This window comes from Typopeltis vanoorti, chromosome 1 (genome assembly GCF_054136105.1).
Source record: "Typopeltis vanoorti isolate ZY-2024b chromosome 1, IOZ_Tvanoo_1.0, whole genome shotgun sequence".
Classification (NCBI taxonomy): domain Eukaryota; kingdom Metazoa; phylum Arthropoda; class Arachnida; order Uropygi; family Thelyphonidae; genus Typopeltis; species Typopeltis vanoorti.
The window spans coordinates 86520083-86545188 of record NC_143549.1 but is presented as its reverse complement, the minus strand read 5'-3'; the positions used below and the strand labels follow the sequence as shown (position 1 = coordinate 86545188).

The window sequence follows — 25106 nt, the reverse complement described above, 5'->3', positions numbered from 1 at the left end:
GAATGTTAGTGAAGTTTTAAGATTGCAGAATAAATGAATGAACAAATTAATTGTTTTGGCATGCACCAAAGATTTGAAAGGTAAGAAATATGCCATGAGAGAAGATATGAAACAGTTGTTAGAAGAAGCAAAAATGAAGAGTAAAAAAAGTAAATAGTGCATACCAAGGATCAGGAGGATAAACTGAGTAGGGATTAAGTGGATGACTAGCAATATAAAGTAGGAGATGCAAAAAAAAAAAAAAAAAAAAAAGTAAAAAAGAAAAAAAGAAAGAAACATGGAAGGAATATAAACAACAAGGTGATCACAGAATGCCCACTTGGTTACTACTTGGAGCAGTAAATTAGAGAAAATTAGCTAAGCAGGCTAATCCAAAGTAAATCCAAAAGAGTTTTTTTTGCTATGTATAACAAGTAAGAGAAAGAACGATTATGGAAAGATAACTTGCCTCAGTGCTGATAGTAGGAAATGACAGAAGCAGAAGAAACGGTTCAGTTACTAAGTGATCACTTCACAAGGATATATCATCTAGATGATGACTCTGCAGTTACCGAGGTGACAGAGACTGATGTGGGCACTGAGGTAGATGAACTGAAGGTACTCAGTATATTGTAAAATATCAATATGAATAAAGCAGTGGGCTTCGATGGTATGTCTGCTTGTGTGCTACAAGAATGTGCAAGTGAACTGATTAGTGCCTCTCATGAAGTTGTTTAATCAAAGTCTCAGCTATGTCACAGTTCCAAGAGAGTGGAAAGAAGGTAAGATAGTTCCATTTCATAAAAATGGCTCAGAGACAAAAGTAGCAAATGACAGACCAAATAGTATCTCTGGAGTGCTGGTTAAACTATTAGAAAAGTTGGTTAAAAGTAAAATCCAGGAATGGGTGGATAAGAATATGATACCTAAGGTGGCAGAATGTTTTGTAAAAGGTAGTCTCTGCCTCAGTAATTTATTCACATTTTATAATAAGGTGACAGCAGAATTGGATAAAGGATATGGCTACACCATGAGACTGCTGGATTTTGCAAAGGCAATTGACAGAATACTGCATGGAAAACTATGAGCAAATGGGAATAGGTATGAGATGAGGCAGGTGGTATTAATGGGGGGGGGGAGGCAATTGATAGACAGACATCAGTGGGTGGTGTATGGTGGAGTGGAATCAAAGGGAATGAGGGGGTGACAAGTGGAGTGCCCCAGGGCTCTATACTAGGACCACTACTCTTTAATTTGTATATCAATGATATAGCAGAAGATTTGAAGGGAGACATTCAGTTGTTTGCCATTGATGTAACACTAGGGAAGGCAATAGCTGATAAAGGTGATGTAGATATTTACAAAATAATTTAAATAAATTGGCAGTGTGGGCAAAGGACAATGGTTATCAATTCAATGTTGTAAAATGTAAGGTAATGCACTTCAGGATGAAAAGATTACACACTTCATATCATATTGATGGTACTGTAAAATCTCATATGAATAATAATGTTTCATGTTCATTTTACAAGTTTTGTCTAAAGATATATATATATATAGAATTATCATTGCCTGTAAACTTGCCAAAAATCCTTTGCACATAATAATTTTGTTACAAAACTGTATTAAACCAAACGTGTGACATCATCACATTTCCATATATGATAATATTGAGCATCACGTGTGTGCAACAAGCAGAGTCCAGATCATATATATGCTCCTGTATCTCAAAGGAGGGCATCCTAAGGTTCTTGCAGTCCATTTCCTTCCCTGGGTCCACTGCCACATGAAATCTTGTTATCTGTTGCAGGAGTGTCCCGCATTGGAAAGTCTGGACAGGTCAACACGGAGACAATCACAGAAAGCATTCATTGAATGACTGAGGCTGCCACGTTGCTGAGTACCAGAGTCTGAAGGAAAAGGGATATCGATAACAGAAGACAAAGAAAATGGCGGGAAACAAAGAACAGGCATACAGTCAGAAGAAAGATTATAAAGACAAAGGAATCAAGTAAGGACTGTAGTGAATGAAAGAAATATATGTTGAAATTTGTCGTAAATACAAGAAGAGATTTGTAAGTATTTCCGGACAAATCATCCCCTCTGTTTGTTCTGCAAACAACTGTATTAGTGTAAATATTATTGATGTAAATGAATAACTACCTATTCTGCAAGCTTGCTATTATACGTAGTAATTGTAAGTTATTGTTAATAAAGCATGCACTTGGCAAGTTAATGTGTAATAGGTAAGAGTGACTAGTAAGAATACCAGAAGTTATGTCTAGATTATAAGAAAGAATTGTAGGAGAACTAAGATAAAAACTAAGGAGAACTTGTAATTATCTGAGACTGGAAATTTCATTGTGTCAATGCTCATATGTAAATCGAGCAGTGTATATAAATTTCTAGGTTTAAATAAATTGATTTGTAAATGATACACTGAGACTGGTTGTCAATGCACTGATTCGAAAAGTAGAACCTGTATATATCTGACTAATAAGGGGAAAGATATTTATGATATGCTAATTGATGAGTTAAGCCATAACTGAGATAAAGTATAGGCAAGAGTTAGAGGGGAATAATTTCTGCTTTATCTTTGTTTACACTTCTTACAAACTTGTACTCAATAAGTAGTTTAACTGGTGCAGTCATAAAACAAATAAATTCATTAAACTACAGAGTGTGAAGAAGAAAGAATATTTTACAATGGCAAAGTTGACATAAAAATCAGATAAAAGACACTAGATTTTACAGTACTAGTTTACAGGAAATTGATGAGGCTACGGATTTCGGGGTGTTGGTGGATAGAGATTTGAAATTCAAAGGACATATTGCAAGAGGTGGAAAAAAATAGCTCAGAGGATTACTTGGATGCTTGAAGAGCACATAAGTAAAGATAGAGAGGTTATTTCCTCTTTAAAAGGCTATAATTCAGCCACATGTTGACTACTGTACACAGATTTGGTCACTTACATTTTTTTCAGGAGGTTACAGACAGGATTTAGAGACAAGTAATCAAGCTGGTGACAGGAATGTTTCCCATGAGGATAGACTGAGGGTGTGTGGGTTGCAGAGTTTAGCTAACAGGCAGAGGAGAGGGGATATGATAGAAACTTATAAGTTACTAAAGAGATATTATAAGATTAACAAATAAGAAATGTTTCAATACATAGGGAGTAGGGGGAAAAACTTGGAAGATGCCTAAGAGTGTTGTAAGGGTGTGCAGATTAGATTCTTTTCTTGGAGAATGGTGAATGAGTGGAATGGGTTGCCAGAAGTGGTTATGAGCACCCCATAGGTTTAAGGAGTGAATGATAAGTATTGTGTTAATGAAGAGAGTGGATCTCCCACAATGAGTGTTTTGACTCCATGGAGTGCTCATATAAATAATAATAAACATCAATCTCCTCACAACAGAACTGAGGAAGCAAAGGTGCCAATCACCTTTGGCATTACTTTTTCCATTTGGTTTGCATATGAACTATCTTTAATTTAATGTATAACCAAGTGGAAAAACTTTCAATAATTGCCTCTAATCTAGTATTGTAATAGTAATGTTACACCTTTTCACTACTTGTATCTGGGAGATAAATGACTTCTGCATTACTTCAACTTTGGTAAATCTTCTGGGTCTGGCTCCTGCAGATGAAACCCCAGTAAAGCATAATGCATAGCATTATACACACCCGAAAGGATGTGTGCTTTGTATTATGGGATACTAAGGCAATTAATGTGAAGTCAGCCTCTATATATAAGTAGCTAAGTAGTGAAGATACTTATGTGCAATTTTTCTTTATTTACACTTAGATCAAGAATTAAACAAGAATATAATTTAGTTGTCAAGCTATGCTATAAGAAATCTCTTTAATACAATTAATTTATTGTCTACTTGTCCAGTTATGCTGCAGAAATGCTACTTAGAGTTTAATGTATAATAGTTGAAGTTCTCCCATGCTGTACCCCCCCCCCCAAATCATCCTCACTACAATGCCATATCTATGAATTTAGAACTGAGAAAAATATTGCAAAATGTGCAATATTTGGTTCTAGAGTACCAAATATTGATTTTTTAACAGTACTAGAATCTCTTAAGCTGGGCAAAACACTAAAAATATACCTCAAAGTACCAAACCTTAGTTTCAAAGATATATATATATATATATATATATATATATATATGTTTATAAATCATGTATATATAATGTGTCTTTTGATTGAAAAAGAGCCAAGTTTGATTCTCGCTGTGAAGAGAGATATAAAGATAAGAATCTTTATGTCGGCTTTTTCAATTGAAAGTGAGTTAGCTGATTGCATGTGTTCTCACAAGCAAATTGACTGTGAGAATATGCAACTTACAGACAAAAATACTGTTGTGGTGGAAGTGGGTGGTAGATGGCATTGTGTGTTGATGGTAGTGTCATTGTGTAGTAGGAGAATTAGTAGAGGAGATGACAAGTTGTGTGCCCTCCCACAATGAGTCCTTGGACTCCCTGGAGGTGTCTTATAATAATAATAATAATAATAATAATAATATACCCCTAATCTGATTGGCATATTAAAGGCAACTAAGGGCATGAGGCCAATATATATGGTAACTGCATGTACTTCCTGGAGGAGAAAACCATGCACCTCTGTATGAGAATGGCTAACTCATCTTCACTATAAAGCCTTTATAGATGTTCCTTGTATCACAGATGGGATTTGAACCCAGATCTATCCAGCTGAAGGGCATGTATCACATCAGTCTCAAAACTATGGAAGCACTTGCCCAGCTGAATGAATTTTAAATACACCAAACATGTTTATTAACTGATTAAACTATAATACATAAAAAATAAACATACCTTGATTTTGAATCTGCAACTCTGAAAAAAAAGAAAAAATGAATTAATGCAATAAACAATATTGTTTTCCTCTTGTCCCCAATGATTATGTATACAATTTTCTGCATGATTATTCATCTCAAAGTAGCTGCTTATTTATGAAATATAGGTTAATGTTGAAAACTTAATTTCACTGTTATTCTACAACTTAAATTGAATTTAATCAAATTTCAAGCTTTTCCACACACTGACAATGATTTTGAAGGTATTCAGCAGTAAAACTGCTGAATACCTTCATGATTTCAAACCCAGGTAGCTAGCTGAAAATGTTGAAAAAGAGGCTAGTGGAAATAAAACAAAACTAACTATTCTCAGAAATACTTAGAAATAATATTTGAAGATCACTTAATTGATGAGAGATTAAATGCCCATTATTTCAGATGTATCTAAAAAAATTAATTCAAATAACCAAGTCCTCAAATTAGTTCAAATAACACTCTTAATTTTAGACATTTCCAGAAAAATCCCTTCACAGATCAGATCCTACAATAAATATAGACACATCCTTGACAAGTTTGGCTCCCTTATACATTAAAAAAAAAAAAAGCCAAGACCAAATCACAAATAAATGGACATATCTGGACATTCCCTCACTCCTACAGAAACATCTGTATTTGCCAAAGGACATGATTTTGTTAAAGTGCATAAAAATTATGTCTAAATTTCTTTCATAACATTGAGAACTTTTTCCACCCTCTCAACTGATGATGCTAATAAACTCTGACTAAAAGTTCATCTGTACTACTCAATGCCAATCCTCTTCCTCCAAACCTGTCTTTAGTAGAAACCAAGGCCTTAAAATCCTCAAGAGGAAACAACCAGTTAACTATTACAAAAGCACATTCTGAGTATAAAGAAAATTATTCTTTTATAAGATAGCGCTACACACCAAAAGATTGATCAGTACCTTATTAATAGCCAAATTAACAAACTGAAATCTCTACTCAAAGTAATCAAACTGGGATGAGAACACTATTAAAAAATTGAAGATCCATTTTTGAAGAACACCTTCAATTCTGTGGTCTACAAAAATCCACAAAGAAGTTCCTTTCATATCCATATTCAAGTGTAATGACACTCTAACATTCCTACCTACCACCAAATTCCTAGCTTGTAGCTTAAGTGATCAAACAGGCCACTTGTGATTTTCTATTAAAAATTCAGCAGAATTTCTGACAAAAATTAAAACTCTGTCCTTGCAGTCAACTGTTATCATGGTCAGTTTTGACATTTACTCCTTATTTACTAGTGGAACTGTTGCTGAACTTCAGTTATTATTATTATAGGATTCCCTCCAAACAGCTGAAATGTTCAGCCTTGGCAAGCACTGAGACTACTTCATCTAAAAAAAAAACTATACAAACAGATCAAAAGGTACTGCTATGGGGAGTCCTCATTCTCTTGCCTTAGCCAATTTCTACTCAAAGACTCCTTAATCTCTTCAATACAACTGCAAACTTCCTTTTGGGATGTGCTTTGTGGATGATGTTTTCACCACTTAATGTGAATCTTAAGCAACTCTACCTGCCTACCTTCCTAACCAAGATTAATAGCCTGCATCTATGCATCAACTTTGCGATGAAAAAGAAAAGGAAAAACATTAGCCTTCTTGGACATCCTTCTCTTCCATACCTCATCTGAAATACTTTCAACATTCATTCTATACTATTATTGAAACAAAGAAGATAAACACAGGTGAGATTCTTCTAAATAACAAATTTAAGGTTATATATTCTGGCAAGAATGATCAATGAAACTATGAAACAATGATCTCAGAGAAGGTACAGTATTCAATACTAAAACACAAGGAAAATATTGAATGGTAGGCAATATCAAGTACAGTGAGGTGGGCATATTTCAAAAATAGAGAAATAGATAATGAAACATACTTGTGCCTAAGGTCGTATAGAAGATTATACTAAGGAAGAAGTAGAGGAATTTTTCAAGTCATTAGAAAAGGCAGCTGATATAAAAAAGTTGGTGCTTATAGGATATCTAAACAGCAGAGTAGGAAATGAATACCAAACATAGGAAATATTTTGAGAAAATATACAGAAAACAGCAAAGATAATAAATAATGTAAATACTTAGTAGATTTCTAGTCAGGACATTGCCTAGTCATTAAATGAATCAAAGCTGAGTAGCTTTTAGAGGTGAACTATAGACTCAATATGCAAATATTATTCAGTTAAAAATAAAACAGTTTGAAAACAAGAAATAAATCTTACAGAGTGGCAAATTCTGAAGAAAACTTTGACAGACATAGCTAGAAGAATAAGTTCTACAAGGAAGGACAGAAAAATTAAAACTTCTTAATGGACTCAAGAAGTTAAAAAAAAAAAAAAAAGACATGTAACAAAAAGATGTTTGTTTGCTTGTTTTGGATTTAATGGCTCAATGACAGCTATGGTCATGCTGTGCCAGTACACAAGGTAATAAATAAATGGTTCACTTTAGTTTGTGAACCCAAGGGTTCACTCATAATTAAAAATCAGTATATAAAAAAACAAATGTAACTCAGTAGTACACAAGATAATAAATAAAAGAGCATATAAAGATATAAAAAGGAGTATAAAAAAGTGTAGAGAAATTCATAAAACATTAAACATTCATTAAATCCCAGGTTTTAAAAGCATATATACAATAAATTAAACTAATACGATGATATAGATTGATACTACTGTATGTAAAAATTTGAAAAACTGGGATGACACTTGATGAATCTGCCTGAGTGTATAGGGTTCAGACAGACTATGAATATGTTAAAATAATGACTGTGTTCATTGGTGAAATGAAGGTAGTCAATAAAAATATGAATAATGGTTGGTTCAGTGTCACACAATACACATGCATGTCACCACTTGTCGAACATATAAGATGACTAAGACTAAGCAGAGCAGAGCAAGAACCACTTCCCCTTTACAGGGATGACACTGATGAATCTGTCCGAGCATATAGGGCAGAGACAGACTATGAATATTATTATTGAATCCTCCATGGAGTTAGCAGACTCATTGTGGGAATATGATTAAAATAATGGCTGTGTTCATTGGTGAAATGAGAGCAGTCAATAAAAATATGAATAATGGTCAGTCCAGTGTCACACAACACAGATAGGCATGTCACCATCCCTCGACAGGAAGGAGTGTGTAAGATGACTAAGACTATGCAGAGCAGAGCAAGACCAACTTCCTCTTTATGGTCCCTGCACAATTTAAACTTCCACAATTTAATTTCGCCAATGAGTCAACAGAGCTTACTAATGGTCTTTCAATTCCATGAGTGCTAATCAGATAAAAGTCTTTTATTTGATTGCAGTATCTGTAGCTTCTTTTCCCTTAATCTCAACTTGGCTTGGAATCCAACAGAAGTGCACATCTAAACATAACTTCCATAAATGAGTGCAGACATGTTGGATATGAGAGAAAAGGTCAGACTGGGTCTAAAAATATTGGTTGCCAGGAGTTTTCTAAATTATGGAGCAAATTGATAAAAGAAACTGCAGGCATGCAACATTTTGTTGTTTCAGTTATCATCAGATTCAAGACATGGGCAGAGCACTATATATGAACATATTGATCAGCCACATCAGTAATTTTACTTTGTAAATCATTATACTGGCCATAGTAGCTTGCAGCACCATTTGTACTATCAGATAAAAATTTTTCAGGATCAATTTTAAGATGCTGTAATGTTTCAATCAATAGATCGATAAGTCCCTGTCCTGTACCATCATTGATTAGTATAACTGAAAGTGGTCGCTCACAGATACCACCTTTAAGCACATACGAATAATAATGCTAAACTGATTGATGGATGAATTATCTTGTGTTGAATCAACTTGAATAGAATAATATTTTGCTTGAGAAACTTCATGACTAATTCTTTCTTTTATCATATTCTCTCAGTAGCATAGCTAGGGGAGGGTAGAAGGTGTGATCTGTCCTGGGAGGCACTTTCAATCTTTTTGAACTTTTGCAGTTAATTCTAAAATACAGTCTCGAAAACTCAGTTCCAAATATTGTAATACTATGTGAATTTTCCTCACAATTGCTGTAAGTGTTGCTAGTTGTGAGAGGAGTTTTTCTAAATTAAAACTGATTAAGAATTACCTACATTACCATGAAATAGACTTCGTCGATGTCATCGACAATTTTGCTAACAGAAAAGCAAGAAAAATAACATTTTAGAATGTTGGAATTAAAGTTTTATTTCAAAAATTAAGCATAGTGCTTTAATCTATTTCCCTATATGTTGTTTTGACTTTTTGTATATTTTTGGTGTGTGTTGAGAGGGACGACAAACTCAGGGACCGCCCCGAGAAGCAAAATCTCTAGCTATGCCACTGTATTCTCCATAATTTGGATTAACATGTTAATAGTTGTTTTACTCAGGTATGTAACAAATCCACCACGACTTTACTTTGAGCCTTTCTTTGTTGTTATAATCATTTGATTCTTTATATAGACTTGTTTTGTACTGCAGAAATATGAGCTGCCATAACGGGATCATATTTTGCCATCAGCTGCACTGTAGCTAAACGTTTTTTATTATAATAGTAATACGATGTAAATTTTAGTATTACAATACAATACAATACAATAGTAATACAATGTACATTTCCAATATTATTACTGTAGTGGAATATTATATTTTTACTATATTGGAACTAATATTATTACTATATTATAATAGAAGTTCCAATATTATTACTATATTGGAACTTCTATTATATTTTCAAGTTACTAAAAGGTCATTAACATTTTTAACATATTGTCTAATGTTTAAGGGGCCCACTTGCCATCGGACTTGCTGACACCTTGGCCAGTCTGCCACTGATGAGAGAGCTCGGGATGTTTTTAAAGCTTGAGACATTTTATTGCATAGAGAGCGTTGTGAATAATGCACCTTTGGTAGCATTGCAGTCTTATGTAGTTTAAGGCAAACTTAATAGCATACAGCTCAGCATGAAGTATACATTTTAGACAGATCAGAGCAGATATTATGCTGTCTGAAAAAACAGCAGAAGATTCCACTAGTGCTATATTTTGAATCGACAGCGTAGATGAAGACACACGAGATCAGTAATTGATTCAATATACTTGAAAGAGCTGCTATAAGACAACAGGAGGGATGGAATGTTAAGTTAATCTGCGAGTAAAGCTACGTGGTGGTAGCTTTGAATGATGAATGCTATGGGGGGTAGTATATCTGATGGTATCTGTTCAATGTTATCTTCCCTAATATCTAACATTTTATTGCATAGAGAGCGTTGTGAATAATGCACCTTTGGTAGCATTGCAGTCTTATGTAGTTTAAGGCAAGCTTAATAGCATACAGCTCAGCAGTGAAGTATACATTTTAGACAGATCAGAGCAGATATTATGCTGTCTGAAAAAACAGCAGAAGATTCCACTAGTGCTATATTTTGAATCGACAGCGTAGATGAAGACACACGAGATCAGTAATTGATTCAATATACTTGAAAGAGCTGCTATAAGACAACAGGAGGGATGGAATGTTAAGTTAATCTGCGAGTAAAGCTACGTGGTGGTAGCTTTGAATGATGAATGCTATGGGGGGTAGTATATCTGATGGTATCTGTTCAATGTTATCTTCCCTAATATCTAACATTTTATTGCATAGAGAGCGTTGTGAATAATGCACCTTTGGTAGCATTGCAGTCTTATGTAGTTTAAGGCAAGCTTAATAGCATACAGCTCAGCAGTGAAGTATACATTTTAGACAGATCAGAGCAGATATTATGCTGTCTGAAAAAACAGCAGAAGATTCCACTAGTGCTATATTTTGAATCGACAGCGTAGATGAAGACACACGAGATTCAATATACTTGAAAGAGCTGCTATAAGACAACAGGAGGGATGGAATGTTAAGTTAATCTGCGAGTAAAGCTACATGGTGGTAGCTTTGAATGATGAATGCTATGGGGGGGGTAGTATATCTGATGGTATCTGTTCAATGTTATCTTCCCTAATATCTAGAGTTTCTAAGATTGCTTTAGTTTGTGAACCCAAGGGTTGCATGGTAGCCAAAAGTATTGTCAGATTCGCTCATACTGGTCAAAAAGTAGTTGGCCACATGGAATGATCAGGCAGGAATTTTATTTTGGTAATGTATAGAGACAGCTGTTGAGACAAATGAACTATCTTTGTCGAGGAAACAAGGGTGGTTCATTTGCCTTGGCATATAGGACTAGGAATCAATGTGGTTCAAAATGCTTAGTTGCAATTCTTATGGCATGATGGTGGATAGGGTCCAACTAATGCAAGGTACTCTCTCTCTCTCTCTCTCTCTGGTAGAAGCAAACTTGGGACACAATCAAGTTTTGTATGATATCTTATTGTATGGCATTTTGTATATCTCATGATTATAGTATGATATGGACAGAACAAAAACATCTGTCGGCACTTCAAGAGGTAGAAGATAGAGTGTGAAGGATGTTCGTTATTTTACAGTACTTATTTCGCAACTGATGTACATGAGGGAGAAAGTTTTATGTAAAATACAAGCCCTAAAACTTTGCATCTTGTATAACTGGGATTAAGATTTTTCCTAATCTGTCTTGGGTTGTGGTGAAGACAATCAGTGGCAAACATACTTGCAAAAGTCTTCCGCTGTGAAAATCTACTGATCCCAGCTAATTCCTATTTTGAAAGATGCTCAACAGCTTGTGCAGCTATTTTTCTATCACTATCATATTACATGAATAACAGAAGATATTAAAATCATCTACACTTATGGGAGGAAGTTGTTCTGTTATAGAGTTAGCTTGGATTGCAAAAAATGTGACATTTAAAACTTAACTGTGTGGGACTCAATCCTCTTGGTTCCGACTCAGACTGATTCGTTGGGTAAAAAGTTCTTGATAAAAAATGGGAGATTCTCCTCTGAGTTCAAAGTTGTTTGTAGATTGTTTAATATTCTGAAATTCCAAGCAGTATCACATGCTTCTGCCATTTCAAATCAAAGAAAACTGATATTAAGTACTAATGTTTTCAGAGGGCATCTCTAATGGGCACTTCCAGTTGAACTAGATGATCAGTTGTTGAGTGATGTTTGCAAAGGCTAGACTATATTAAAAAAAATAAAAAAAAAACTCTCCAGAAACCATAAAAGATGAGAATTAACCATTACCCACTACTACAATTTTGCACTTCCAGTTGGTCAGAGCAACTCCTCTCCTTGATAATTTCTTTGGGATTCTTGATCCTTCTCTAGCTTAATAAAGGCAACAATAATCACCTTCTGCCAGATATAGTAGTTGGAAGGGGATCAATCGTTCGATGCTGTTGGCACACTCTCCCTCAATGAGTCTTTGGACTTCCTGGAGGTGTCACATAATAATAATCATATGGAAAAACATTCCCACAAAAAACAGCTACCACAACTAATCCTCGGCAGACAGTGCAGATGTTTGATTGCTTGACTGGCTGACTGATTGATTGATGGGTTATTGGTGCAAGAATAGCAAGGTTACTGCACTATATCAAAGATGATGAGTAGTATTGAATGGAATGGCAAGAATCAATCAACTTGTGGGTTTGTTTGCAAGGAGTAGTGGTTCTGCAGTAAGTCTCTCACCCCGTGGCCTGGAAGGGCCATGGGTAATGCATGCTGCACTGAGGGTATAGAAAGCAAGGTAACCTCTGGCATTTGAGATTGAAGAATTTATGCTCAAGGTTTTATTTTTTTGTTGGCACCAGAGTTTTCCACGGATTACAGAGCCACACATGGATGGATGCCACTAACTGGCAAACAATGAATTGTTTGCCAGTTAGTGGCATCCATCCATGTGTGGCTCTGTAATCCGTGGAAAACTCTGGTGCCAACAAAAAAATAAAACCTTGAGCATAAATTCTTCAATCTCAAATATTTCTTCAGGGTTTCAAGATACCAACAAAGTCATGAAATTGTAGATACGTCATTTGATAACAGAAGTAAGAAACAAAACAGAATGTGACACCAGTATAACTGTACCAGTGCATCTCATCACCCATGGTTGGATGATTGATTTATGGTTTGTTGGTGCAAGAACAGCAAAGGAACACACCATATCACCGGTTACAACAGTGCACAAGGTATTAATAAATAGTTATATAAAGAGATAAATTAATAAATAATATGATATGTACAGAAATATTAAGTTAAGCAATGCAGTATATACATATAAATAGAATTTATAATCAAATAACTTTGTATAAATTAATTCTTTTTAAAAACGTTAAAAAAAATCATGTGATTCGTCCTTGTCTGATAACATCTCCTGAGGTATATGGCTTGATCAGATAATTAAAATGTTTATTCCTCTCACATGTGAAGTGCTGGCACTCCAATAAAAATGACAAATGGTGAGACAAGTGTTGCATTTTTTGCACATAGATGGATCATTCAGGTCTTTGTAAATAAGAATGTGTTAAATGTTTGTAACCTATGGAGAGTCTAGCAAGAACAACTTCCTCTCTAATGTTTCAAAATTGACTAGAGAATGCCAATGCTTAATACAGGGCTTAAATCTCATGCAATTTGTTAATCACTGCTTTCTGCCATTATTATTATCATCATCATCACCCAAGACCTCATGGAGTCAAAGATTCATTTAGGAGGTCCTTTTATCACACACAGTTCATCATACTGTCTTTAAACACACTCAAATTCTCTGCAGACACCACACTCTCGGGCAAGGCATTCCAATCATTCACAACTCTGCATGAAACAAACCTGCTTCTCACTCCCCTACTCATACCCTCTTTATACAGTTTCCAGGGATAACCTCTGGTTCTCCCCTGATCTCCCACTATTTTCTGTAGAACCTCCTCACACAGTTCATCATACTGTCTTTAAACACACTCAAATTCTCTGCAGACACCACACTCTCGGGCAAGGCATTCCAATCATTCACAACTCTGCATGAAACAAACCTGCTTCTCACTCCCCTACTCATACCCTCTTTATACAGTTTCCAGGGATAACCTCTGGTTCTCCCCTGATCTCCCACTATTTTCTGTAGAACCTCCTCAGCACTGATCCTATAACAACACCTTACTAACTTGTAGGTCTCTATCATATCTCCCCTCTTCTTTCTGTCCACCAGACTCCGCAAGTTGAATCTTCTCGATCTTTCTTCATACTTGACATAGCAGAGGTTAGAAACTAACTTAGCCAATCACCTCTGGACCCTTTCCAACATCTCTTCATCCTTTTGAAAACCAGCTGACCAAATCTGGGCACAATAGTCCATGTGTGGCCTAATCAAAGCCTTATACAATGGAACAAGAATCAACCTACTTCTACAAGTCAGTGTCCTTTGCATCATTCCCAGAAACCTTTGTGTTGTCTGCACAATTTTGATTATGTGTCCCCTAAATTTCAGATCCTTATCCACTATCACCCCCCAGATCTATTATTTCCTCCACCTCCAACAATATATCCTTAACAAGCATAAATTCAATATCCCATTTTTGTTGTCCAAATTTTAAAACCTTACCGTTTGCAACATTGAACTCACAATCCCAATCACTCAAGTTCTTCAAGTCTTCTTATAAGGCCACAACATCGTCACTACTCTTCATGGTTTGTCCCAACTTTGTAACATTTGCAAACAACTGAATATCTCCATCCAAATCCCTAAAACAGACCCCTGAGACACACCACTAGTAACCATCCTTTTCCTGGATATTGCTCCCTCACACACAACTTGTTGATACCTATCAGATAGCCAGTCTCCAATCCAATGCACCAATCTAATATCTATGCAATAATCTATCAAAAGCCTTTGTGAAATCTAAGTATATTACTGTGTATCCTTCTCCTCTATCCATGGAAGCAGTCACCTTATTGTAATAATTAAGTAGATTACTAAAACATGACCACCATTTAGCAAATCCATGCTGTCCATTAAAGATAATACCATTGTTGTCAACAATTCTGGATCCTAGTTCTCACACGCTTCTCCAATAACTTAATTACAACACCAGACACACAGATAGGCCTATAGTTTTATGCTTGAGTTCTATTACCTCCTTTATGAAGTGTCACAATCTTGCCCTCCTTCCACTCCTTAGGAACTTGACTGAGTGCAAGACATGTATTAAAAAAAATATGTCAAGGCCGGTGTCAACTGCCTGGCACATTCTTTCAGAATACGTGGTGATATATTATCAAGTCCCACAGCCTTATTTACATCTAGTTTGCTCAACTCCCCATACACCTCTTGCTCACTTACAGTCAGTCTCTCCTCCCCATCATCAACTGCTCTCAATCTCTCCATGAAGTCACCCTCACAATTGAAAGACCTTTATGAACTGCTCATTAAGTATCTCCACCACACCTTCTGCAACCATTTTGTTGTTTTGTCTTCATACGATTTTCTCCAATCAATGCCATCCTTCCATAATAATTCTTTCTTTTGCTGCCTCCATAACGCCCTTTATCTCTGTATCGCATGCTTAATCTCTTTATTCATCCATCTCACACCTACCTTATTTAACCTTCTCACCCTTGGAATACATTTAGATATTGCATCTACTAGACAGTTTTTGAAAATCCCCCAAGCTGCATTGATCTCTTTTCCAGCTCCTCATTCCATGCTACACCTGCAAGCTGTCTCCTGAGCTCTTCATAATCACCCCCCCCCCTTGTAGTTCCACATATACCCTTTCTCAAGGAGGTCCTCATACTGCTGCAACCACCCAGGTAATCACCTCATGGTCACTCTCACCAATTGGTGGATGATTTGACATGTCATTTATAATTACATCCTCTGATGAGATGACCAAATCCAAGACTCATTCTCTGCATGTCCTCTGTAACATACTGTCTGAGGTAGTTATCCCTCAAAAACTCAAGAAACTCATTTTCTTTACTTCCAGTTGCTATCTCATCCTTCCAGCCTATATTACCATAATTAAAATTGCCCATAATGATCACCCTTTTCTTATTAGTTTTTCTAATTTAATCATACATTTCATTATCCCCACCATCCAAAATATCTGGTCTATTACAACATTCAACCAAGTATTTCATTCCATTCACCTCTATCTCACACCATACTGACTCAAAACCACTGGCACTATTTCCCTCTTACATCACCACTTTGTATGGACTTAACTCTTTCTCAATCATCAATAGCATGATTGATGATTGAGAAAGAGTTAAGTCCCCCCCCCCTCCCTTTTTACCTGTTCTATCCTCACAAAACACATCATACCTTCTATCTCTATTCCTGTCAGGATGTCTTCCTCATCTAACCATGTCTCACTTATTCCAACAATTTTTGGGTGAACAGACTCAATTAGTGCAAACATTTCATCTGCCTTGTTTCTTACACTTCTAGCATTTGTATATAAACACAACAGCTCATTCCTGGATCTACAGCTAGTTCCACCGATATCACTCATTCGATGTGATCTATCTGCTCAGCTGTTGCCATTTCCCTTTCTGCTTATTCATTTTAGAACCCTCTTCAATTCCAACTGTTTCCTCTTGATCCCAGGTCATCCTATTCCTTTCCTGTCTACATATGCTCTCACATCCTCTTGGAGCATCCACCTTTCTCATGCTGTTTATCCCTTTCCTCCCTGAGTCTCCCCGTTTCCCTATTCCTCTTGTACACCCATTCTCTCATTTTCTATACTCATGCCATCTCTTCAATCTCTCCTGTCTTACTCTCCTTCTCTTCCACATCACTCCCCACTTGATCTGATTCATTCTCTCATCTCACCTCTCTACCTTCCAGCAGCAGTCTCTCCAAGTGACTCACAACATAACCACTCTAATGCAGTCCATCGCTCCCATACAGTTCACTTCATCTTTCAAACTGGCTATCAACCTGATAGCTAACTTGTATAAGCTTTAGAGTAGTCTAAGAACATTACCAGAGGGAGTCTGAATTCTTTATATTTTTCTATAATCTATCTAAAGCAAAGGATCTGATCTCTGGTTCCCTCACCTTTCCTAAAACCTGTTTGTTCCTCAGACATCTCTGCCTCAACTTTGGCCTCAATCCTATTTAGCATGATCTTCAATAAAATTTTGCTTGCATGAGATATTAAACTAATAGTTCTATAATTCTTGCATGCCTTCATATCACCTTTCTTTCATTCTGCACAATAGTTGTAAAACCTCACAAACTACTGGATGTGGATTGTACACAGGAGAGGAGATAGCTTATAAATAAATCAATGAGTCTGTATAAATTACACACTTTTGGTAGTGATTTTCTTTTATATGCACAAGTGAAAGCTGCATGGTATGCCACTATGCTGTATAATTACTGTAATAAAGTGGAATTTGGTTGGTTATAATAATGGTAGATAACATTGCAGCACAGCCAACAGAAGTCTTAGATCTTGAATGATCTGTATAGATGGGCAAGAAATTAGAATGGGCTGCACTATGTACATTAAACAATTGCAAGTAGACAGATGATGGAGTATGAGACTTTCTAATTGACAAAGTGAGAGATTGCAAGATGATATGCACACCAGCTGGATAGGAGGAATGCCACTATGCTTGGTGCTGGTACTGTCAACATTCATGCCAATAGTTTGCATAATCTCTTTCACATGCATACCAAAGGAATGTATAGCAGTCTACACCTGCAAGCTGTCTCCTGAGCTCTTCATAATCACCCCCCCCCCCTAGTAGTTCCACATATACCCTTTTCTCACAGAGGTTCTCCCACTGCTGGCAACCACCCAGGTAATCACCTCATGGTCACTCTCACCAATTGGTGGATGATTTGACACCTCATTTATAATTACATCCTCTGATGAGATGACCAAATACAAGACCCTCAATCTTCGCATGCCCTCTGTTACATAGTGTCTGAGGTAGTTATCTCTGAAAAACTCAAGAAACTCATTTTCTTTACTTCTACTTGCTATCTCATCATTCCAACCTATATTGCCATAATTAAAGTTGCCCATAATGATCACCCTTTCCTTATTAGCTTTTCTAATTTAATCATACATTTCATTATCATCACCATCCACAATACCTGGTCTATAACAACATCCAACCAAGTATTTCATTCCATTCACCTCTATCTCACACCATACTGCCTCAAAACCACTGGCAATATTTCCCCTCTTGCATCTCTACTTTGTGTGGACATAATTCTTTCTCTATCATCAATAGCACTGCCCCCCTCTCTTTTTTACCCCTTCTATCCTCAAGAAACACATCATACCCATATCCTTCCATCTCTATTCCTGTCAGGATGTCTTCCTCATCTAACCATGTCTCACTTATTCCAACAATTTTTGGGTGAACAGACTCAATTAGTGCAACCATTTCATCTGCCTTGTTTCTTACACTTTCAGCATTTGTATATAAACACAACAGCTCATTCCATACAGTTCACTTCATCCTTCAAACTCATTCCATACATTAACAAACTGTCCTCACACATTTCAGCCAACATATCATTCATAATGCTTGCTCTCCACCTCATCTCACCACAGTCATACCTGGGCAATATGCTTACTACCCTTCCTCTCACACTATTCTCTTTTAACCTTCTAAGCAGCCTCCTGATTTCCATTCTGACATGCTCTTTGTCCTCTGTCAAATCATTCGTACCTATTAAAACCATCAACTCCATTGATCACTCCGTCCTCATATCCAATGCCTCAATCACTGTACTCATTTTATCATCTAGAAAACATATCTTGTGCATCCTATCATCCAGTACACCTTTAATAATGGAGTTGCCATACAACGCCACTTGCTCGTCTTTCATGCCATCATGATTTGTTTTAATCATTTTTACCCTAATTTTCTTAATTTCATTCCACATCCATTTCATCTCTTGCCTCATCCAATTCAATTCAACTTCCGAATCTCGTGTCACATTCTCTCCATCATTCAATCTTTCTAATTTTCTAACTCTCGATTCACCCCCCCCCCTTTCTCACTTTCACTGTCATTCATTCTTTTGAGTTTCCGTTCTTTCGGTACATGTATTATGTCTAACTTTCGCTATCATTCATTCTTTTGATATTTTCCACTTTCGAATGTTGCATCACGCTATTTCCGGTTTCATTCGTACTCTCAATTTCGTTTCGTTCCGCCACTCTTGCCTCACTTTCATCCTTTTTACCATCCATTATGGTTTTCAACTCGCATCTTTCATCAAATTGTAATAATTTGTCTTTTTCTTTTAGGATATATAAGAAGTCATGTCAGAGGTTTTGAAGAAATTCAAAGACACACAGGTGTGGCCATCATCAAGTATTTCATGTTGTAAGAAAAGTTCTCAACTTAGATTTGCCAAACTTTGTGTCAGCCTTTAGGGGGACAGTGATTCAGTATATGCATCAGTTGGCAGATGGGTGGCTAAGTTTAAAATTGGACATTCTGATACAAGAGCAGCTCCCAGGTCAGGAAGACCTTCCATAACAATCACAAATGAAAACATCAACACAGTGCATGCCATGATCCTTGATGATAACATCAAGACAAAGACTCTTGAGATAGCCAGAGAAAAAGAAAAAGTTGGAGTTATTATCCACCTGGACATGCAGAAGCGCTCAGCAAAGTGGATTCTATAATTTTTGAATGCAGACCAAAAGAGAGAACGTGGGACCAAAAGTGAGAATGGGATTTTGGGTCATTTTGAGAAATCAGATGAACATTTTTTGGTTTGTATTGTGACTGTTGATGAAACATGGCTTCATCACTATGACCCAGAGACCAAACAACAGTCAATGGAGTGGAGACACAAAGGTTCTCCATGCCAAAAAAGTTCCAAACCAAAAAAAGTCAGCATGGAACGTTTTCGCCATTGTCTTTTGGGATATGGATGGTGTAATCCTTACCAATTACCTCAAAAAAGGTGAAACTGTTACAGCAGCAGTTGTTGGAAGTTTTTCCACTTGATTATACTATAAATTAAGGATACCAAGAAATTATATACAGTAAATCCCCATTTTTACGTTCTCGCAATTTACGTTTTCCTGCCATTTAGGTCATTTTCTGTTGGTCCCGTCTTAAGGCCTATTCTTACGATATATTGTTTTCCCGTGATTTGTGTTCTTTTCTCGAGGTGGCAATACTGATTTTCGAATCAAAAATATGCGCATTTCTGTTCCCAGATGGTGTTGCCTTCAGCTGTAGTTTCGCTTCCACCATCACAGTGACTTACATGCTTGCAGCAGCAATGTAGTGATGAGCAATACCGTGATTTTTCAATCACAGTACGAATTGATATTGCAGAATTTCTGCTACATAATTTAGCATGTGAAAGTTACTTTCAAGTTGCAGTGATGGATTATCCATGTTAGTAACATGGAAAAAAAAGACAGAAAATGTATTTCGGTAGAAGAAAAGATGGCAATTCTGCGCCATGTAGATTGGCATGCTGGAACACTTGTGCATTTAGCAAAAGATCTTAGACTCTCCATGTCCACTTTGAACACGATAGTAAAAAACAGGTCAAGCATTAAACTCAATGCACAGCAATCTGTCGCTATGTCAAAAAAAAAAAAAAAAAAAAAACGAAAAGCAAAAACAATCAACAATTAAAGATTTTTTTAAATAGATATATGTAAGTAATTGTAAATTCATTTATTTTCAGTTATGAAATTTTGTAATCGAGTTTAAAGCGATGCAGAGACAATAACCTTATTCCTATCTGTATCAGGCTAAAAAATAAATTTACGTACGCTAAAGCACTCCGTATTTATGACCGCACAGAAAAAGCAATGCTCAGAGAACAGATCTAAACAGCCTGCCAAAACCTAGCAACAACACAAAATCTGGTTTCATAATTGAAATCTGAACTATCGAACTATATTAATCCAGACATTCTACAAGTACTTGAAAGAATTACTGACAATTCGGCCAAAAATACCCTGGAAAAGAATAAAGAAAAACTCAAGAATCAAATTCCACAGTCTGAAACAACGGCAAAATATGGCGGCCAATCACAGGAATCCATTGAATCAGAAGTGGATGAATTTTTAAAATATTAAAAATTCAGGAGAATGTGAAGCTGTTGCTGAGATTCTGGCAAAATTTTCTTCCAAAGTATTTGCAATAGATTTAGGATCAGCAGCAACACATCCATTATGTTCCAAGGTAGACAAATGATGCATTTTATATATGCCTTTCATTTTCACCTGTGTCAACCTGGCTAATTTTTCTTTCTCTTGCTTGCCATATAGTGGAAAAATTCTCTTGAGTTAACTAACCTTGGCCTGACCAGCCAATCTACTCTCATACTGCACCATTTCTTTCTTTACCATGCTCTTTATCTTCCTATCCTGCACTTTATAATCTTTTCATGGATCCAGTCACCACCAACTATTTTTCACGTTTCATGCAGCAAATCAGCTTACTTGGTATAATAATGGTTTTTATTAACCCTCCTTAAAAATAATTTACTTTGCACCCCAGCATGAATTAAACTTAGACATAAAATGCATATAAAATATAAAAAAATAAAAAAGATATGAAACTGCAAAATTGTTCTTACTTAAACTTAGTAAACTGAAGTCCTTTTTGTTGAGGATCAGTCACGGTGTGTACACCTCCAACAAACCGGTATTTAGATGGAGCCTCAATTGTACTGAAAGTTCTAATAAAAAGAAAACATTTAAATAGTTACTTACACAATTAATACTTTTTTACATTTCAAATACTATATTAATTTTCTTTTTTGTTTCTCATTTAGAATAGATTATTGTGTTTTTAAGTACAACTATGCTCCATTTTTTTTTTGAACTTGATATCAATATATAAAAAAGTATATAATTTGAACTAGTTATATTTCTGGATACTTTTACTTGAAGTAATTGCAATCTTGCATTACTAAGCATGTAAAACTAGAGGACTTTCACAGATTAGTACACCCCCCCTTCCCCACCCAAACTAGCAAAAATTCCTTAAGCAGCTCTGAACATAATGTATGCACTACCAACTAGTGCAGTGGTTCTTAACCTGGGCAGTCCCCCCCCCCCCAAGGGGTGCTGGGAACATTGAGGAGGGCAGTGTAAGCATTAGGGGGGGGGGGTTGCTGAGGGGAGAGGTAGGTGTTATAATACTACTAATATAATAAAAGCAAAAAATTCCATATTTAATCTAACATACTTGTTTATATTGTGTCTGGCAATATTGTTCAAATTTATTCGCTACTTATTTTTTAGAATTTTTCCATTGAGAGTTAAGTAATTGGGCTACTTTTTTTTTTTTGGTCTGAATTTTCTACATTGAAAACAATTCATTTCGGCTATTTTTAGCAGAATCCACTACTTTTATAAGCTTTACCTGCTACTTTTCTTAACGTCTATCTGACAACCTGGTTTGGTTACTAGCCTGTGGTATTGTGCGATGCACTTTGTTGATATTGTGTAGCATGTAGCCCATTAAAATGAATGAAAAAAGAAAGCTGCCAATATTCAAGTGAATATTTAAAATATGGAGTTATTCCATCTATAAATAACGAGCAGTTACTAATGTGCTTAATATGTGAAAAAACTTTCTCAAACAAAGGAATGAAGCCTTCAAAAATGATTGAGCAATTAAGAACAAAGCATCTGAATAGAGCAAAAAATTATGTGGAGTACTTCGCAAATTAAAGACAAAATTTAAAAATCATCCTGGACTAAAAGGGTTGGTTGCAAAACAAAGTAACCAACAAGAGAAGGGACTTGTTGTGTCTTCTTCCAAACTTTCAAAATTAATTGCCAAATGTGGAAATCCACATACTATTGGCAAAACTATCATTTTACCGGCTATAAATGAAGTTTTAGATGTGATGATTGGTCCAGGTAAAAGAAATATGATGTCGCCAAGTCTTCTCAGCAATAGTTCAGTATCAACAAGAATTGATGAAATGGCAAAGGACATTAAAAAAAAACTTTGTGATGATTTAAAAACCATAGAATTTTCTTTGCAACTCGATGAGACAACTTTATGTGACAATGAAGCTTTGTTCTTATTTATATAATGACCTACGTGCATTATATAAATAATAATGAAGAAATTATTGAAGAGTTTCTATTTACTGAACAACTGAAAATTGACACAAAAGATTCTACAATTTTTAAGATTGTTAAAGCCTTTATTTTTAATACTAAAAGCATTCCTCTCACAAATATTATTGCGTGTGCAACTGATGGAGTACCAGCTATGATTGGTTGTCATCGTGGATTTACAGCACATTTAAAAGAAGCAGTTGCAAAACAAAATTGTAAAGATTTCCAACTGAAATATTTACAATTCACTGCATTCTTCATAGACAGCACTTAGCTGCAAAGTATAGCGGTAGAAGACTTCAGATAATGTTATTAAAGAAGTGAATAAAATAAAAGCCCAGTCATTGAATGTCTGTATTTTTCAGGAACTTTGCCATGAAAATGAAGTAGACTTTGAGAGTCTTTTGCTTCATACTGAAGTTAGATGGCTTTCAAATAGAAACTATCTGCGATGCTTTAATGATCTCTACAATATTGTTTTGGAATTTCTTAATTTACATGATGAGAACATGTGTAATGTTCTAAAAAAGGAAAAGGTTGACATCGCATATCTTTCCGATATTTTCACCAAATTAAATGAGGTTAACATCAAATTGCAGGGAAGCAACATGAATCTTATTAAAGTGAGATTTTCTGCAGTTCCCAAATCTACAAATAATAGATGATGATTTAATATTAGATACAGATTTGGATTATTATTGTTCCCATCTTCTGACACTGAAAGAAGACTTGATGATCAGATTCAAAGAGTTTGATGAGCTTAAAATACCCGATTGGATCATAAATCCATTTCTTTCTGATGCCATTTCTGTTCATATGTATGTACAAGAAGTGCTCTCAGTATATATGCAAAGAAAGAATCCTGAAAAAGATATAAAATGACTCTCACTCAACAGCAAACATCCACTTTAAGCTATTCTTCATAACATCTATGCTAATGGAGGCCTGAGTTGTTGCCTTGTGTTTGTTTTCATACAAAATCAATGATTTTTGTCCCTGCCACCAATCTTCTTAGAACAGCAACAGCTATTAATGACATGTCAGACATGCTTTTTTTTTTTTTTTCACTATATTATTTCAGGAAATTACAACGTACTAGGATATACATTAAAATAAATTTTAATATATTTCTATATTTTGGCAACGTCACACTGCCATTTTCAAGAACTTATGTACAAGATACGTGCACGCAGGCACAGCACAAACAATAAATGAGTAAGAAGAATGAAGCTATTAATTCTCCTAAAGTCCTGATGGTGCCCTCTAGTGGGCAATGTTGGTATTCTTGGGCGATTGGGCTGGAGGTCTTCTGATGTAAGTTTCGCAAATTTGAGGAAGTCTCATGCAGCCAAATTTGTTGAGGTTTGGTTCATTTCTTAGGGCTGAAGCTGATTCTATGAAAAGCCTTTCATATCTGTATTTGCTACGGTGTATTAACCTGGCTTTTTTCCACCGTATTCTATGGCAGGTATCCAGAGCATGGTCAGCAAGACCAGAGTGGCTGTATTGGTGAAACCGGATGTAGTCCTTGTGTTCTGAAATTCTGATATTTGCTGTCCTGCCTGTTTGGCCGAAGAGTAGGACAGCTTACAGCTGCAAGGGACCTGATACACCCCAGGTAGGTCTAGGGAGGGGGGGTTGGTCTTTTGTTGAGCGGATAAGGGATGCCAATTTTTTATATGGTTTGTAACAATAAGTTAAGTTATGTTTTTTTAGGATTTTTGTGATTTTTTCTGAGGTGCCTCGGATGTAAGGTATGGTGATGGATTTAGAGTAATCCTTGTTGTGTGTGTGTGGGGGGGGTTGTGGTTTACTGGTTTTAGTATTTTTTGGATTTTTTTTGGGGGGGGGGGGGGTAGCCATTGGCTGAGAACGTGTTGAGGATGTGGTTTCGTTCTGTGGTTAGGGCATTGTCATTCGAGCAGATAAGTTTAGCCCTGTTGTGTAGTGTCTTAATGACTCCATATTGTTGTGAGGGGGGGGGGATTGTTGGTGAATGTATCTGACTGTATGGGTGGGTTTTCTATATACTGAGAAAACCAAGGTTCCATCAGGCTGGCGGGTGACCAGTGTGTCTAAGAATGGAATGCAGTTTTTTTTTTCACCCTGGAAGAGGAAAAAAACAACTGCATTCCGTTGGGAAACTTACATCAGAAGACCTCCAGCCCAATCGCCCAAGAATACCAACATCGCCCACTAGAGGGCACCATCAGGACTTTAGGAGAATTAATAGCTTCATTCTTCT

At 36.0% G+C, this 25106-nt stretch overlaps 1 protein-coding gene across 1 annotated transcript in view; it reads right to left on the bottom strand.

Annotated features, from left to right (window-relative positions):
* LOC150110175 (uncharacterized) overlaps positions 1–25106 on the bottom strand; it is a 525668-nt gene that overhangs the window by 170977 nt on the left and 329585 nt on the right. The window contains exons 14-15 of the mRNA XM_090391921.1: positions 21361–21462; positions 4824–4844 (exon numbers count right to left, since the gene is read on the bottom strand). Coding sequence (XP_090248047.1) covers positions 4824–4844; positions 21361–21462 — 123 coding nt within the window. The remainder of the gene's footprint in view (positions 1–4823; positions 4845–21360; positions 21463–25106) is intronic.